We start from the raw sequence: 18,448 nt of genomic DNA on the forward strand, positions 1-18,448 counted from the left end.
GAGGGCAGAACCTCGCCATTTCCTTTGAGAACCAGTCCAATCCCTGGTCATCTTCGACTTCTTCAACTCTCCACTGGCTGAGCTTCTGTCGCACACGATGCCCCTGCTATGAAACCTGCTCGTGTTACGCATCAAACACTAACAATAAGGGCTTCTTTTCGGACAAACTAAACCAACAACTTATTGGATTTCACACGCCGCGATATTACGAATCGGCATCAATAGTAAAACGATTCCGGCTTCGAGGGCCATTTTCCGCCGCAGGGGTGTCACGTGTTTCTCTTTCCCGCCTACCGAACAGCGGGCGGGGTGAGCGGGACGCTGTCTGTACGTGTGTTCAAACAGGTCCTCTTTGCGCATATAATTGAGACGCGCAGCGCCATCGGTGCTCATTGCGGATTCTCTAATCGACGACAACATGTCCGGACGCGGAAAGGGAGGAAAGGGGCTCGGAAAAGGAGGTGCCAAGCGTCATCGCAAGGTTCTTCGTGATAACATCCAGGGTATTACCAAGCCCGCCATCCGACGTCTCGCTCGCCGCGGCGGAGTGAAGCGTATCTCCGGTCTGATCTACGAGGAGACTCGCGGCGTGTTGAAGGTCTTCCTGGAGAACGTGATCCGCGACGCCGTCACCTACACCGAGCACGCCAAGAGAAAGACCGTGACCGCCATGGACGTGGTTTACGCGCTGAAACGTCAGGGCCGCACTCTGTACGGCTTCGGCGGTTGAACACCATCCTTCATTAAAGTCTAACGAACCCAACGGCTCTTTTAAGAGCCACCCACATAATCAGTAAAAGCGATTTATTTCCACTTATGTTACAAAATATACGTTTATAATACTGGTTTAATAGTACATTTAGTGTTCTTTGTTTTTAATCGTTTTGTCATGGTGATAAAGACATTAATCCATAGCAAACTAGTAGAAATGCGACATTTAAGAAACCTACCTTTTCAATTTTTCATCGTTCTTTGAATATTTCTTTTTGTAAGCATAGCCAGTGTATATATGACTAGTGGCGTCAACCATCTTTTACAGTGTAGTGTGCTGGGGCAACAGCATATCCTCTGGGGACAGAAAGAGATTGAATTGGCTGATTTGAAGGGCCAGCTTTGTTCTAGGATTGAGAGTAGAGATGGTGAATGACAGGAGAATGGTGGCTAAGCTATCATCCCTGTTGGACAACGTCTGACCACACACACAAACACTTTGGAATTTTGTTAAATTGTTTAAATTGTAGATATATACAGATACATATTTTAGCTTATTATTTTATGCTGCTCTTACCTGTTTTTTGCTGCTATCAAGTACACCATGGTAGTTACCCATTGTACAGGTGTCCCCATTGTACATTTACATGTACACCATGTGTACATAACGACTGTACATTGTGTAGATAAATACATATACCTATTTATTTTCGCTGCTCTTACCTTTGTTCTATCCACTTTCTAACATGACAATGCAATTTCCCACTTCTCGGACTTATAAAGGTCTATCTTATCTTACGTTACTAACGTTAAAATACATTTAACTTCATCTTATACGAAGGTGCAGTTGATTTTTGTGAGATTGTCCATATCAAACCAAACAAGGCTCTTTGTCTAAAGTGGGCGGGAGTTCGAGAGCTGCGCAGACTGACGCGGTTCTTCCGCTTTGCGCCAAAATTCAAGCCCACCAATCAGAACGGGTAGGTGACTCCGATCGAGAGGCGGGCTGGTGACGTGACGGGATACAAGCTCTGCCGCTATTTTGCATACAGCAAGGTATTAAAAGAGGACTGGGCACCACTTTGCGGTTGTAAGTTCCAGTCTTCGCACTGAGACGAGCATCATGCCTGAACCCGCCAAGTCCGCTCCCAAGAAGGGATCCAAGAAAGCCGTGACCAAGACAGCTGCCAAGGGCGGAAAGAAGCGCAGAAAGTCCAGGAAGGAGAGCTACGCCATCTACGTGTACAAGGTTCTGAAGCAGGTCCACCCCGACACCGGCATCTCCTCCAAGGCCATGGGCATCATGAACTCCTTCGTCAACGACATTTTCGAGCGCATCGCTGGAGAAGCTTCTCGCCTGGCGCATTACAACAAGCGCTCCACCATCTCGTCCAGGGAGATCCAGACCGCCGTCCGCCTGCTGCTCCCCGGAGAGCTGGCCAAGCACGCCGTGTCTGAGGGAACCAAGGCGGTCACCAAGTACACCAGCTCCAAGTAAAGCGGGACAACAAGCGACGCTCCACCAACACAAAGGCTCTTTTAAGAGCCACCCACACTTTCATCAAAAGGCGGTTTTGCAGTTTTGTTATTAATGCGTAAACAAGAACACATAAACTGCCTGCATGTTAGCTTTTCATATTTAATTGTCCCCGTAAGCATGTTCTCTTACTTTAAAATTTCGGTGAGTAGTTAAGCGGGCAATAGAAGTATTAATAATTAGTGTTTGACGGTGGAACCTCCAGTCACATTCCCAGTCTGGGAATTCTACATTTAGTATGTAGGCCAGTCGGACCAGCCATCAAAGGGCCGGATTATTTGGGTTGTAAATCCGCTAGATGGCGGTGTGGCGCTGCTGAAGGGAGGATCTGCAGATGTGTTTACCAGCGAGCGAAGAAGACGCTTGTACAAAGCGCTGAATAGGCAGGAACTAAGTGTAAACAGATTTTACATTTACAGCATTTATCAGACGCCCTTATCCAGAGCGACTTACAAATCAGTAGTTACAGGGACAGTGCCCCTGGAACAACTTAGGGTTAAGTGTCTTGCTCAGGGACACAATGGTAGTAAGGGGTTCGAACCCGGGTCTTCTGGTTCATAGGCGAGTGTGTTACCTACTGGGCTACTACCACCCAGATTGGAGAATCAATGATGCGTCTTCTTTTAATTTGTCCTCTTTTCATCTTTATTTGCGGTTTTGAGACCGAGCTCGCTTGAGTTAGTTGTTAATCGTTACTAGTGGTGGTTCTTGATATGGGCGGTTGTCAATTTTTGTAGTTCAGTTATAGAAAAAAACGTTTTAATCTATAACGTTTGATATCTGCACAGAATTCTGAACTATTAAAAACAAATTTTTAACTGTCTGGTCCAACACTATTTCCCACTGATTTCACATGGGAACTTTGCATTGACGAATGGCACTACAAAGCGTTGGGCCACTAAAAGGTCACTTTTTTGGGGGTAAAAAGGATGTAGAAAGAGAATCAACTAATACCTGGCCAAAAACATTTTTCACTGTAAAATTTACTGTGGAATTTTGCTCATGTGTACATAGATTTATGATTAATATTTATTAACTTTTATTTAAGGTTAGGGTTAGAATGTAAGGTTGAACAAATTATTTGAATAAGGAGCTCACATAAACATATTTGTGTACTATAATTTCTGTCACATATATGCATATATATGCAGGATGTGAGTGTGAGGTCCTTGGTGACCTGCTTTCTGCTGCTGGCCTGAACTCATGCCTGACTAAATGGGAGGCAGGCTGCCTCCAAATAAAACAAATTTCATTCATTTGTAATATTTTGAATCCAAACTCATTATGTGACAATGAATTTTTTCTGGGTTGTGCAAAAAAAAAAAAAAAACACAAATTGAATCTGCACACTAAAATGTCAATTCATTTACATTTGGGTGATCCTCAGGTTGGAGGATGGGTGTTAGGAGATATTAAGATTCCAATAACCCAACTTGAATGGATGAAACCCTGATAAGCATGTTGTACGTGCATAGAAGAAACACAGAAAAATAATGCAATTTGTTGTATTCTAATAAAATCCTGCAAGCATAAAAACCATTATAATTTTCCATTATAGTGTTGATACTGGATTACAAATTAACACAGATTATGGAAAAGAAAAGGACAAAGACCCATATATGTCTATCTGGTTACATTCAGTATGTTCCAACAACAGATTTTACAAAAAATATGTTAAAACATAATTCTTTATATAATTTATGTTTCTGTGTAGTGTGGGGTGGCGCCAGAGGGGGTGTTCGCCCAGGGCACCAAACAGGCCCTGACCATTATACATGTGATTATGGAAAGAACAAACGGCTTTTTTGTTCTGGGAAATCTTTTATTTTATCTCTAAAAGCGCTGTTGTGCTGAATGTGGCCTGGAAAGAAGCATTAGTCATTTCAGCTGCATACATGTTAGACAGTACACACTGCAGCCAAACAATGTCTCTCTGGATCAAGTGTTCTTCTTTCTAGGCTACATATATCAATGTTATACAATGTCATGTGCTTTTACTTTTTAACACTTTGCCTGTATGAACCCCATGTATTATTACTTTAGTACAGCTTTTATAAAAGTTATTATTGCTATTAGATTTTTAAACGTCTTCAGAATCCAAAAACTTGACTGATCCTGGAGGAAGTTGTTCATGTCAATACTGCCACAACAAGAACAATTAATAAAATATGTAGAAGGAAACAACTACAATATAAACAGACTACGCAAGTATAATATCAAAGTAATGCAGTAAAAACTATTGGTACAAATGGAAGTTTAAAAATGATTGAACTTGACCTGAATGGCCACGTTGAATAAAACAATACAATAACGAAGTAGATCTACTAGTTAAACATTTTCCCAAGCAGGGACAAGAATAGAGATTCCTCCCAGAACGAAATATCAGCGTAATTCCCGTGTTGTTTTGAGATGAGGTGGAATTATCAGCAGTAATAATCAGCATCACGGCACCGAACCCGCTGAGATGACGCGCTATGTGACGTGCGGTCACTGTGTTTCGATCCTCCGACCACGGCTCGAATTTTTCGGACCCCGAACTCTCCTTACACCCACATGACGTCCCGTCGGCGGCCCAGGACCGCTGACGACGCTCTGTTGACGAGTCCCAGCCGACACGTTTATTTAATCGCGAAATGTGGCGACAAACGCTGGTCCTTACGTCTCCCCCGGCCGGCGCTGGGTGTTGTGTTGAGCTTTTCTGCGGAATAAAATCGCGCTGCGCCCCTCTCTGCGGGGCCCATGAGAAGGAGCAGAGCCAGAACTTTGTCCCCGAGTACGTTTCTGAGCCGCCGGCTCGTTTCGCGCGGTACTTTTTGCCCGAAATGGGTGAGGAGAAAACACAGCGAGGCTCGCCTGGCGGAAGAGGCGCGGCGCTTGCGGCGCATGCTGGTTCTACACGGTTCTCACGGCGCCCTTAAAGGCGGAACTTCCCGCTCGGCGGGTCATTGTTCCCTCGTCCCGAAGGCGGAAAGCTCGTTCTACGTTGCAGTTTGTACGATGGCAGAAGTGGCTCCAGCTCCAGCGGCCGCAGCGCCGGCAAAGGCGCCCAAGAAGAAGGCCGCGGCCAAGCCCAAGAAGGCGGGACCCGGTGTCGGCGAGCTTATCGTCAAAGCCGTGTCCGCTTCCAAGGAGCGCAGCGGAGTGTCCCTGGCCGCCCTGAAGAAGGCGCTGTCTGCCGGTGGCTACGACGTGGAGAAGAACAACTCTCGCGTCAAGTTGGCCATCAAGAACCTGGTCACCAAGGGCACTCTGGTGCAGACCAAGGGCACCGGCGCCTCGGGCTCCTTCAAGCTGAACAAGAAGCAGGCGGAGCCCAAGAAGAAGCCCGTAGCCAAGAAGGCGGCTCCGAAACCCAAGAAGGCGGCCGCGAAGAAGCCCGCCACGGCCAAGAAGCCCAAGAAGGTCGCAGCGAAGAAGCCCGCCGCCAAGAAGTCGCCCAAGAAAGTCAAGAAGCCCGCGGCGGCCGCTAAGAAGGCGGCGACCAAGAGTCCCAAGAAAGCAGCCAAGAAGCCTGCTACCCCCAAAAAAGCGACCAAGAGCCCCAAAAAGGTGAAGGCCGCAAAGCCCAAGGCAGCTAAACCTAAAGCTGCCAAACCCAAGACCAGCAAGCCGAAGAAGGCGGCGGCCAAGAAGAAGTAAATTCTTGCTGCTCTTCCAGCACCTACTCAAAAAGGCTCTTTTAAGAGCCACACACTGATCTCCAGAAAAAAGCTACAATTCCGATTCCAACTCGCACCCGCATCCTATAAGTAATCATGAAAATAAAGCGAGAAGGAAGTTCATTATTATCCTCTACTGCAATCCCATGTAAATCTTAATATATGCATAAGAATATTTTTTTATTTACCCGGTTTTATGAGTTCACCTCTTCAAATTTGTGATCCCCTTAACTAAAACATGCAGCTGTACCTGAAACGTATTTATATTTTAATTTATACTCCGTAATACTGAATACTAAACTAATACTATAGTAACAATGAAACACGTTATATGTTCACGGAGAAAGAATTTCATTTATTTAAAAAAATTGGAAACACGAGATGCAAAGACCATGCGATATAGAAATACTAATATTAATAATACCATTCCTAAATCTAGAATTATTGATTCAAGGATTTAAAATTGAGCGGGCAAATGTTTATTACGGAACGAAAAGCGCGGTAAGAGTTGCGAATGAAAGATGAAATGGGACGGGGCTTTTTACCACGACGACAACAGGATTGGCTGAAAGTTCGAGCCAATCGGGACTCAGAGCCGTTTCCTATAAGAAATGATCCTCCAGCCTCAGAGTTAGTTTGTTTCCTGAACGAACGTCGCAGTAAGACAACATGAGCGGAAGAGGCAAAACCGGCGGGAAAACTCGCGCTAAGGCCAAGACCCGCTCGTCCCGGGCTGGTCTCCAGTTCCCCGTGGGCAGAGTTCACAGGCTGCTGCGCAAAGGCAACTACGCCGAGCGCGTCGGCGCCGGAGCTCCGGTCTACCTGGCCGCGGTGCTCGAGTACCTGACCGCTGAGATCTTGGAGTTGGCCGGTAACGCGGCCCGCGACAACAAGAAGACGCGCATCATTCCCCGCCATCTGCAGCTCGCCGTGCGCAACGACGAGGAGCTCAACAAGCTGCTGGGCGGCGTGACCATCGCTCAGGGCGGCGTCCTGCCCAACATCCAGGCCGTGCTGCTGCCCAAGAAGACCGAGAAGGCCAAATAAAGCACCCGGCGCTCAGAAATACACACAAAGGCTCTTTTAAGAGCCACACACTTACTCTAAAATGCGCAGATTCTGGTCATTTAAGAAAATATGTGTTTAGGCTATACAATTTCAAGATATCCCTGCGCATTGCTGTATTACTATTACGATATTGGTGGCTTTACAGGATACATAAAATAAAAATACATAGTTTTTAACGTTCTTTAGATCTGAATGGTTCAAAATGACCGTTTCACAATAAGAAATGGAATTGAATAATGACTGCAGGGTTTCGTTTCTTGAATTAAAACTTGTAAATGAATGAGTTTGACTTTTTTTGAACACTATAATATACTACTATATTATACAAGGATATGTATGGTTCCGTTTTGTACGTGGATTTAATCTCAACCTTTATGTTCGTCCTGTGTTAATCTGCACAATATTTAATTGAATGTTTAAATCGTTTTCACGTTTACGGAGGATAATGGTGATTAATGTTGTGAATGGACATGAAGTAAATCGAGCGAATTCATTTTGAAATTTGGGCGCCAACTAGCAGCTGTGTAAACCACCAATGAAATACAGCCATGGGCATGAATGGGGAGGAGCTTGTTTGGCGCGGAACTGAACGGGTATAAAATCCCATGTCGGCGACCGTGAAGTCACTCCTTACTGCCTTCAGTGAGAATCTCGTCTCGTCGACATGGCCCGAACCAAGCAGACCGCCCGCAAATCCACCGGAGGAAAAGCTCCCAGGAAGCAGCTCGCCACCAAGGCTGCGCGTAAAAGCGCCCCGGCCACCGGCGGCGTGAAGAAGCCCCATCGCTACAGGCCCGGAACTGTGGCTCTGAGGGAGATCCGCCGCTACCAGAAATCCACCGAGCTGCTGATTCGCAAGCTGCCCTTCCAGCGCCTGGTGAGGGAAATCGCCCAGGACTTCAAGACCGACCTGCGCTTCCAGAGCTCCGCGGTCATGGCTCTCCAGGAGGCCAGCGAGGCTTATCTGGTCGGCCTGTTCGAAGACACCAACCTGTGCGCCATCCATGCCAAGAGGGTCACAATCATGCCCAAAGATATACAGCTGGCCCGCCGCATCCGCGGGGAGCGCGCTTAAGAAAACCGGCGTCCTTACATTAAAACAAAGGCTCTTTTAAGAGCCACTTCAGTTCTTTACATAAAAGCGGCTATTTTCTGTTAGTTTGCTGAATAATTTGCACTTCATTCATATTCCGTAGTTAGCAGTTTGGTTAAATTCCTTCATTCATGCAAGTTTTAAAAACTTGTCTTCACCATTGACCTACTGTTGCATGATTAATGTACACTGCACTTTAATTTGGAATATCAGCTCTGATTTATTGTTCTTAATTTGGTTTTGCTCCAACCTGCTTTATACCTGTGTCAGGGCAGTATCCATAGCCACACCCAGTGATTTCTGCCTTTGTCTTATGTTCTACTTGAACATAAACATTTGCATTATAGCTTGCAGTGACACAACAAAATGTCATATCACCCTTGATATGCACCCAGGTATCTGTCCAACTGTTGGAATTGCTTGTTTTATTAATGGAATAATGGAAATTGTGTAGTAATTGATAAGGTTTCTAAACACTAGCTTGCATCCTATAGCCGTGATCCATTGCAGTCCTTTCTTTTAAAAATAAGTCTTTTCTTAAAAATAAAAGAAAGTATGAATCGTTTATAAATGTAGCAAAAGTCCATACTTAAACATATGACTCCAACATATGCTTAGAGTTCTCCTCCTCTGGGCACCTAGACATATCCAGTTGTGTGTAAGTAATAATCTTTTTTGCCTCCTAATAGCTTTTTGCCCATCTGAGCCATCCAATGCCCATTTGTTCAATGTGTGGATTTATTTAAATGTATTTTTGATTAAACGTTTTTAAATAATTTTTTGGATTATGATCACTCGCAATGGAATAGTCTGAAGTATTGAACAACTGACTGTTATGTACTGAAGGCTTGTAAATGATAAATCCTCTTTCTTGACCCATTACACACAAAGGCAGGATTTGTTGGACAACAATATGTCTCAGTTTTGAGGTCACATTTTTTTAAGCATGTTTTGTGTGTTTCAGGATTCTCTCTATTAATTTTGAACACTAATGTAATTAATGTAACTTAACTAATGTAATTGTTACTGAGTTGCCTCACTGTTAACTGTTCTGTATCGGACAATGGCTATTTTTTAAAGGTCCCTGACATTAATAACTTTTTAGCTTTTATATCGGTCTTATTCGTCCCCTAAAACTGTATCTGATGTGCCTTTCTGAAATTTGTGAAAATTACGTCATCAACACCATTCACCAACCACCATGTTTGAAAGTGAATGTCATTGTGATACACATCACAGCACACATAATGTGTCCTCTGTATTTAACCAATCACCCTTAATGAGCAGTGGGCAGCCATGACCTTCTGATTACAGGGCCGCTTCCTTGGTGCTGACAGAAAGTAGTGTTGGCGTTTTTCCAGAAAAAAATTAAAAACCCTCTGGTTTTTGACAGGGCTAAAAAAAATTACATTTGGGCTAATTTTTACATCTAATCACCGAGCAACTGCAATGCTTCACACCTTTGGAAGCCATGACGGTCGGTGGAGATAATGTTTTAGAGGGGTGGGAAATTCTCTGGGTGGAAAAAGCATGAGAAACAGGAAGTAACCTGACATAAGGGGACAAATTCCAGATCCATTTATATTTACAGCATTTATCAGACACCCTATCCAGAGTGACTTACAGTCAATAGAGGGACAGTCCCCCTGGAGCAACTTAAAAGTGACTTGCTCAGGGAACCTGGGTCTTCTGGTTGACAGGCGAGTGTGTTACCCACTAGGCTACTACCACCCATCCGACCATCTGAGCTGCCGCTGTCTGAACAGGAAGGAAGATTGAAAGAGGTAAAAATACTTTGGTATAGTGATCATACACGCTCGCTTAAGAAGACAGCCCGGAAATTAGAACGTAAATTGCATCAAAGTAAATTGACCATATTCCGAATACCATGGAAAGAGAGCCTATAGGAAAAAAGTGAAGTGATTGTCACTTGTGATACACAGCAGCACAGGACATGGTGCACACAGTGAAATTTGTACTCTGCATTTAACAATCACCCTGAGTGTGCAACGGGCAGCCAGTGTGTGGGGACAGTGGCACCTTGGCAAACTGGCCACCTTCTGATTACGGGTTCGCTTCCTTAACTGCTATACCACCACTGAGCCTTGTTAATAGACAAGAACAAAAATAATCCCAGATTCCTGTTTATAGCCAAACTAACAAGGAATAAGACATAAATATCATCACGATTTTATGAATTTCTTTAATACTAAAATTGTTACAAATAGAGATAGGGTGGTAGTAGCCTAGTGGGTAACACACTCGCCTATGAACCAGAAGACCCGGGTTCGAATTCCACTTACTACCATTGTGTCTCTGAGCAAGACACCTAACCCTGAGTTGCTCCAGGGGGGCTGTCCCTGTAAATACTGATTGTAAGTCGCTCTGGATAAGGGCGTCTGATAAATGCTGTAAATGTAAATGTAGATAAGATTAAAAGCATAACAAACAGCTCCGTCGATGTTATTAGGGAAAACAATCTTCAAAAACCTGACCACTGATTAGAACGCTTCAACCTTCTTAAAGAGCATGAATTAATTTAACTAATCTCATCGTCAAATCAATGTACTTTCGCATTGGATCTGCTTCCTACAAGTTTCCTTAGCACTAACCATGTACCAAGTTCATTCAAGGTAGCAGTCGTTAGACCACTGATTAAAAAGCCTGATCTTGATCGCAGTCAGCTTTCAAATTATACACCAATATCCAACCTTCCATTTATATAGAAAATTTTTAAAAAGTCATAGCCCGGCAACTGAGTGCGTACCTAGACAGCAACAATATTCATAAAGGACCACAAAATCCTACTTTTGACCGTGACAGTGTTAAAATCACCTTAGTCAGGCTGTCCTAGTTAGGTTACCTGGCCACTGTTGCACAAATATACCACTATAACATATTCAGTAGCAGTCGTACAATGCCGCCGTCTGCTACTGCTTCTGTTTGTTCTCTCCGAGATACTGAATCAAGCGCACAGACTAGTGGCAGACTCCAGTGAAGAGACCATCAGATAAATCCTGGTTCCTGCAACTGCTAAACGATGACTTAGCATGAAACGAACCAGAGGGTCACCACAGCCGTATCAACTAAAGCTTCAGGAATTTTCAAATGGACCAGTAGCATTATAATGGACACGTAATGTACAAAATGACACTGGACTACACTGGACTTCTCCAACCCTACAACTGTAAGACTCTACAACTTTTTCTCTTATTGGACAAACTATCACAAACCCTGCACTGACACTAATCGCAAGCTCACTCTACCATGGAAGGGGGTCCCTCTCTTTATCACTCCTTCCCAAGGTTTCTTCCTTTCTTTTTTCTCTCTCCTAGAGTTTTTTTTTGTGTGGAGTTTTTCCTTGTGTGTTGGGTGTCAACTGTTAGGCCTGTCAAAGCCCAGTGAAACATACTAACATTGTAAATGTTGAACGGTGACAGTCCATTGTTGGGGTGGCTGAGGTCCTTCAATTCCTGGCCCTAGTCCAGCACCGCTTGCTGTAAATTGATTGAAGGTGAGGGAGCTTGGTAAAGATGATAGTACACCTTCGGTAGGGGTCGCCTGTACTGCATGGTGCTGTTCCCGAACCAGGTTGAGATGTTTCCCATCAGGATGCTCTCTATGGTGCAGGAGTAGAAGTTCCTAAGCACCTTGGATGGCAGTCTAAAGTCTCTCAGGCGTCTCAAGAGCTAGAGATGCTGCCGGGCCTTTTTCACCATGGTATTGATGTCTTGCTCAGGGACACAATGGCAATAAGTGGGATTCGAACCCGGGTCTTCTGGTTCATAGGTGAGTGTGTTACCCACTAGGCTACTACCAAGAACTCCTTTGTCTTGCTGACGTTCAGGTGGAGATTTAATTTTATACATACAAGATATATTTGAGCGATTTTAAATATGTACAGAGTGGGTAATACACATGTTACACTTAAGAGAAATGGAGATGGTGTACTGGATGTGTGTGTTTATGTGGTCAGACAGTGATTGGCAGGAAATACCTTCTGAATCTGTCCATCTGCCACTGAAAGAGCTGCTCAGTCCTGTGAAGGTCTCATGCATGGGGTGGGAGATGTTGTCCAGCAGTAATGATAGCTTGGCCACCATGGCCATCCTAGAACAGAGCTGTCCCTCCGGATCAGCCTGTTCAGCCGCTTTCTCTTCCCCAGCACAGATGCTACCTCCCCAGCAGACCACACCATAAAAGATGGCAGAGTCATAAAAAGACCCCAAAAGACCTGAGCCTCCGCAACAGGTACAGCCTGCTCTGCCCTTTCCTGTAGAGGGCATCAGAGTTGTTAGTCCAGTCCAGTTTATTGTTCAGATGAACACCAACACTATACTTGAGTTAAAATGCAGAGTGCAGTACTGATGCTCAGTTTATAATGGGCCGATGATCTAAGGCTTCAGATGAGGTGATGTAGATGTTTTCGGGGGCAACTTATTGAGGACAGCCTGGTGGTAAAAACTAAAAGAATTATGGTTGAGCATAGAACCAAGTATACCTGTTTCTGATACTGAACATATTACAACAAATGAAATGTACATACTGTAGTGCATAACAATAACACATTCTTTTTTTTGTCACGGAGTTGCAGAATGGAACGCGCTCCATTGTATCGAACAAAATAACAAACTCTTATGACGGGAGGTGGCGCTGTGACGTTGTCCACGTGCTTTCATGTGCACCAACCCCCCCCCCCCAAATGGCGGGGGGACAAACGCACGCCCCTTGGACAAGGCTTCAAACAGGTCCTCTTTTCGCACATAAAGACTGAGCGAGTCGGCTTCTGCTTCACGTTGTACTTTGTGTAATAAGTTGACAACATGTCCGGACGCGGAAAGGGAGGAAAAGGGCTCGGAAAAGGAGGCGCCAAGCGTCATCGCAAGGTTCTCCGCGATAACATCCAGGGCATCACCAAGCCCGCCATCCGCCGCCTCGCTCGTCGCGGCGGTGTGAAGCGTATCTCCGGTCTGATCTACGAGGAGACCCGCGGCGTGCTGAAGGTCTTCCTGGAGAACGTGATCCGCGACGCCGTTACCTACACCGAGCACGCCAAGAGAAAGACCGTGACCGCCATGGACGTGGTTTACGCGCTGAAACGTCAGGGCCGCACTCTGTACGGCTTCGGCGGTTGAACACCATCCTTTATTAAAGCCTAACGAACCCAACGGCTCTTTTAAGAGCCACCCACACTTTCGATAAAAGCGTGTTCTGGATAGGGAAAGCTTAAATTCTACGGGATACCGGTTTTCTCTTTTTAGTTATAAGAATCATTATACTTCTTTGCAAAATATATCTGATCCTGCTCCGAGTCATACTTTGTGTCGGAACATTTGCAAAAATATGTGGACTTTGACATTTGATTATTGTATAACTATGCAAATAAATAAATATGGGTAATAAAATTGCTGTACTACAATTGCTATACGTAAGGTTAAGTGGTATTAAATGAGTCCACATAAAAATAACTACATATATGGTAAATATGAACATATATTTCCATTAGTAAACAGCAGAGACGACGACTCACTTGTAAAATAAATTACTCCTTTTTGTTCCTTCATGTTCACATTTTACCTTAATTTTAAGATATAGAAAGGTCCTTTGTTTGAAACGAGCGGGAAATGGGAAGCTGTGATTGGGCGGATTGGAGGTTTCAGCTTTGCGCTAAAATTTGAAAGCACCAATCAAGGCCGTTGCTCACCCCCCCCCCCATACCAGCTTGTATAAATAAGAGAGGAGACTCGTCAGTCTCATACAGTATTCTCACTGACACCAGCACCATGCCTGAACCTGCCAAGTCCGCTCCCAAAAAGGGATCCAAGAAAGCTGTGACCAAGACAGCTGCCAAGGGCGGAAAGAAGCGTAGAAAGTCCAGGAAGGAGAGCTATGCCATCTACGTGTACAAGGTTCTGAAGCAGGTCCACCCCGACACCGGCATCTCCTCCAAGGCCATGGGCATCATGAACTCCTTCGTCAACGACATCTTCGAGCGCATCGCTGGAGAAGCTTCTCGCCTGGCGCATTACAACAAGCGCTCCACCATCTCGTCCAGGGAGATCCAGACCGCCGTCCGTCTGCTGCTCCCTGGAGAGCTGGCCAAGCACGCCGTGTCTGAGGGAACCAAGGCGGTCACCAAGTACACCAGCTCCAAGTAAAGCGGGACCACAAGCAACGCTTCACCAACACAAAGGCTCTTTTAAGAGCCACCCACACTTCTCCCAAAAAATTAAGCGTGTTCTGTTTAGTATATTTTGCTTGTTCCTGTCACAGCATATTACATGAAACTTGTTTCATTCCCTGGCAGTTCTGGTAAGTTTAGATTGCCCCTTTAAGACACCCCAGAGAAGCTTTTATAAATGACATTTTTGTGTGGCGTAATGTGTTTTTGTACAATTACTAGGAAAAGACTCATTTGCACACCTTCACCCTACCTATTACACATATATATGTTAAAGATGTAAAGGGGTAATATTTGGTTATGTTTGCAATATTTGCATATTGGTCTTCATTGTATACTTGCAACATTTGCAATACTGTGGTCTGTAGAAGTCACAAAAAGCACTTCACTGCATATCGTACCATGTATGTGACAAATAAAATTTGAATTTGAGACCATGGGTCAATGGAGGCTTTTGGGTTTGTGTCAAAGTGAGAGTAATAAATATAGCCATTGTTGGCAGAAGATCCGAAAACAATTCTTATGTACAATAATACAAGGGTCTGATCAATCACATAATTCAGATGACTTTATGATGATCCAGACATTATTAAAAGGAAATACAGAAATGTTTAGAAATGCAGGATAAAAACTAATATCTGGTGTTACTAAAATGAAAGGGGGAGTTTTAAATTACACAATAGTATTTTAATAAAATAGATTCTCTTCACTCTCATGTTAAAAAAGAAAACCTAACATGGACTATGGCAAATACTAAAAGTAAGAAACTTTAAACTGCCCAGTATAAAGCTAGAAAAATACTATTTCTATTTTCAATATACTTTTACCAGACAGAAATAGTATTTTTGTAGCTTTAATTCATATTAGGTTGTATACAAAATAGATCAGTAAATTTCCCCGTCAGTTACATTAATGTTTAAGTGTAATATTTGTAAAAAAAAAAAAAAAAAAAAAGGAACAGTATATAACATTGACAATGTGTAGCGTCCCGTCGAATAAAAACAGCTTTTCTGGTGGTCTGATGCTCTTTATTTCTTTCTCATTCGCGTTATCAAACCAACGTAAGAGCTAAAAGAAAACAATAAATACAAATTAACAATCTAAAACCAAATAAACCGTCATTAAAACAAGCTAAGTATAGGCGTAGCTTTGGCTCTCTCAAACACAAATAAAAAGTTTAAATAAATGTACAGAAAATGCCAATAAACCTTGTCCACTATCGACAGGAGCTAAACAAAGGAAACTATAAAAAATACACTTTCTGTAACGCTATTTCCCTTTATCGCCGTGTTTTTCGTCGTTTTATGTCCTTTCCCGAGTAACTTTCGCTCTCCGCGCTAATGCCGTCAACTTCCGGTTTTCCGTCTTTCAAAATAAAAGAATCCATCTTAAAGGAACTTACAAAATAAAGGCACATAAGTAAAGTTACGATAGCAAACTTAAACGCGTTACACAATAACCTGAAAACGTTTCAAAGTAATTTAAACAATGACTATTTTATTATTTTATAAATGTAGCATTTGTGCTTCAGGAAAAGAGACTATGCTTGGAACTCATTACAGACAGGGTGAGACCATCGCTCAGTGTAGCGTCCTGCCCAAGTTGACCGAGAAGGTGAATAGTGTGATGGTGTGATCACTGAGGGTCATCGGTCAGGATGGAGACAGGCTGATTTGCTTTAGTCAGTTCTTTATCAACAATAATTATTAGTGTGTGGTTTTGTGTAATGGATATACACTAAAACAATGAAACCACAAGCCCAGACCTAACTCAAGAGAAAGAGATGCTTCCGGTGCAGCTATAAGCATGTGACCACCCCATCAACATATTTGAAAGAAAATTAAGTGGTTGTCATTGTGAAACACTGCAGCACAGCACACAGTGTACGCAACGAAATGTTTCCTCTGCTTTTAATCCATCACCTTTGGTGAACAGTGGGAATCCATGACATGGTATTCGAATCAGCAACCTTCTGATTACAGCAGGTTTTTCAGTATCGTCACATGATGTGACCATGACGCTTTGATTTGCTCCAATGACCATTATCTGTATTCAGTCCGCGCTCCCATGGCTCCACAAACGTCAGGAAAACACATGGTTCAGTCATCCGTGGCGTCAGGTGATGGCGGACTGAACACAAACTGCTTTCAAATCGCGTGGCTTAGCGCGAAATAAATATACTTGTTTTGTATATTCCCCGTATATTTGTATACTCCCCGTATACTTTGTATACTATCCGTAAGTTAAGATAAGATAAACCTTTATTAGTCCCACAAGTGGGAAATTGCACTTGTCACGGCAGAAAGTGGACAGAAGCAGAAGGTAAAAGCATCACAAAAAATAACATAAATATGTATCTGTATATATGTACAAATTTACTATTTAAACAGTTAACAATTTAACAGAATGTGCCAAAGTGTGTGTGTTTGTCTGTGCATGGGGTGGGCCACCATTCTCCTGTCACTCACCACCTCCACTGGGTCCAGAGGGCATCCTAGAACAGAGCTGGCCCTCCGGATCAGCCTGTTCAGCCTCTTTCTGTCCCCAGCGGAGATGCTGCTACCCCAGCAGACCACACCGTGAAAGATGGCTGATGCCACTACAGAGTCATAGAAAGTCTTTAGGAGTGGACCCTGTACTCCAAAAGACCTGAGCCTCTGCAGCAGGTACAGCCTGCTCTGCCCTTTTTTATAAAGTGCATTAGTGTTATGAGTCCAGTCCAGTTTATTGTTCAGGTGAACGCCAAGGTACTTGTAGCTCTCCACTGCCTCAATGGCCATACCCTGGATGTCCAGTGGTTGCAGTGGAGGATGTCTACCACCACTGCGGAAGTCTACCACCAGCTCTTTGGTTTTTCCAGTGTTGATCTGGAGGTAGTTCTGCTGGCACCAGTCCACAAAGTCCCTTGTCCCATGTACTTCCTGTCGTCCCCATCAGTGATGAGGCCGACTATTGCAGAGTCATCAGAGAACTTCTGCAGGAAGCAGTTGGTGGAGTTGTAGGAGAAGTCTGCAGTGTAGATTGTGAAGAGGAACGGCGCAAGAACCGTTCCCTGCGGAGCCCCCGTACTGCAGACAACTGTGTCTGACACACAGCCCTGAGTTCTCACATACTGTGGTCGGTTAGTGAGGTAGTCCAGGATCCATGTGGCTAGATGAAGGTCCACTCCTGTGTGCTCCAGCTTGTCCCTCAGGATTGTGGGTAGAATGGTGTTGAAAGCACTGGAGAAATTAAAGAACATGATTCTCACAGTGCTCCTAGCGGTCTCCAGGTGAGAGAGGGAACGATGTAGGAGGTGGATGATGGCATCATCCACTCCAATGCCAGGCTGGTAAGCAAAGTGGGTCCAGTGATGAGCTCACCAGAGGTCTTCATCAGGTGGGATGTCAGCGCCACCGGCCTGTAGCTGTTGAGGTCCTTGGGATGTGGAGTCTTTGGCACTGGTACCACACAAGAGGTTTTCCAGAGCTGTGGGACTCTCCCCAGCTTCAGGCTCAGGTTAAAAATGTGCATCAACACCCCGCACAGCTGATCTGCGCAGGACCTGACAAGCCTTGAGCTGATTCCATCTGGGCCCGCTGCCTTCCTGGCTTTCATCCTCCTCAATTCTCTCCTAACCTGCATGGTTGAGAGAGACAGGCTGGAGCCGTGTGCTGGATGCCGTGGTTGGGGAGGGGGAGCAGTCAGCGGTGTGAAGTGTAGAGGAGGTGTGAATAGAGGTGGGGGGGTCTGCAGCAGGTGTTAAGGGCTGCATCAGAGAGGACAGTTTGGGGGGAGAGTCAGTGGCAGATGAATCAAACCTGCTGAAAAAGTAATTCAGCTCATTTGCCCACCTCACATCCCCCACCGGCAGAGAGTTATTTTCTTTGTGGCCTGAGATGGTTCTGAGGCCCTTCCAGACTCAGGAGCTGGTTTTCCATCCTCTGCCTGTAGCTGTCCTTTTCCATCCCTGATTAGTCTTTTTAATTCCCTCTGCACCCTTTTCAGCTCCTCTTTGTCTCCTGATTTGAAGGTCCTTCTCTTCTGCCTTGATTTCTGTAGTAATCCAGGGTTTGTTGTTGGGGTAGCACCGTAAAGTCTTGGTGGGTACGGTGTTATCCACACAGAAGTTCTCGCTCTCCTCAGACAATCTCTGTACTGTGCGGGTGACTGCTGGCTCTCTGCGCACTAAGGGCTCGTACACAGGGACAAGGTGCACC

General features: G+C 44.5%; 5 protein-coding genes across 5 annotated transcripts; all 5 read left to right on the forward strand.

The window, feature by feature from the left end:
* The first annotated feature begins 404 nt into the window (after nucleotides 1–404).
* LOC114783317 (uncharacterized) lies at nucleotides 405–13,373 on the forward strand. Its single transcript, XM_028968738.1, has 5 exons — nucleotides 405–711; nucleotides 2,911–2,929; nucleotides 6,016–6,025; nucleotides 7,623–8,042; nucleotides 12,884–13,373. The coding sequence occupies exons 1-5, from the start codon at nucleotides 419–421 to the stop codon at nucleotides 13,201–13,203; spliced, it is 1,062 nt and encodes a 353-aa protein (XP_028824571.1). The 5' UTR covers nucleotides 405–418; the 3' UTR covers nucleotides 13,204–13,373.
* On the forward strand, nucleotides 1,812–3,456 carry LOC114783298 (histone H2B). The gene has a single exon (XM_028968720.1). The coding sequence runs from the start codon at nucleotides 1,835–1,837 to the stop codon at nucleotides 2,207–2,209; it is 375 nt and encodes a 124-aa protein (XP_028824553.1). The 5' UTR covers nucleotides 1,812–1,834; the 3' UTR covers nucleotides 2,210–3,456.
* On the forward strand, nucleotides 5,212–6,033 carry LOC114783296 (histone H1-like). Its single transcript, XM_028968718.1, has one exon. The coding sequence runs from the start codon at nucleotides 5,246–5,248 to the stop codon at nucleotides 5,885–5,887; it is 642 nt and encodes a 213-aa protein (XP_028824551.1). The 5' UTR covers nucleotides 5,212–5,245; the 3' UTR covers nucleotides 5,888–6,033.
* LOC114783297 (histone H2A-like) lies at nucleotides 6,529–7,107 on the forward strand. Its single transcript, XM_028968719.1, has one exon. It carries the CDS (start codon nucleotides 6,577–6,579, stop codon nucleotides 6,952–6,954), a length of 378 nt encoding a protein of 125 aa, XP_028824552.1. The 5' UTR covers nucleotides 6,529–6,576; the 3' UTR covers nucleotides 6,955–7,107.
* A 442-nt stretch (nucleotides 13,374–13,815) lies between the features above and the next one.
* Nucleotides 13,816–14,228, forward strand: LOC114783310 (histone H2B). The gene has a single exon (XM_028968733.1). It carries the CDS (start codon nucleotides 13,852–13,854, stop codon nucleotides 14,224–14,226), a length of 375 nt encoding a protein of 124 aa, XP_028824566.1. The 5' UTR covers nucleotides 13,816–13,851; the 3' UTR covers nucleotides 14,227–14,228.
* The last annotated feature ends 4,220 nt before the right edge of the window (nucleotides 14,229–18,448 follow it).

The sequence above is a fragment of the Denticeps clupeoides genome, unplaced genomic scaffold, assembly GCF_900700375.1.
Source record: "Denticeps clupeoides unplaced genomic scaffold, fDenClu1.1, whole genome shotgun sequence".
NCBI classification, from domain to species: Eukaryota; Metazoa; Chordata; class Actinopteri; order Clupeiformes; family Denticipitidae; genus Denticeps; species Denticeps clupeoides.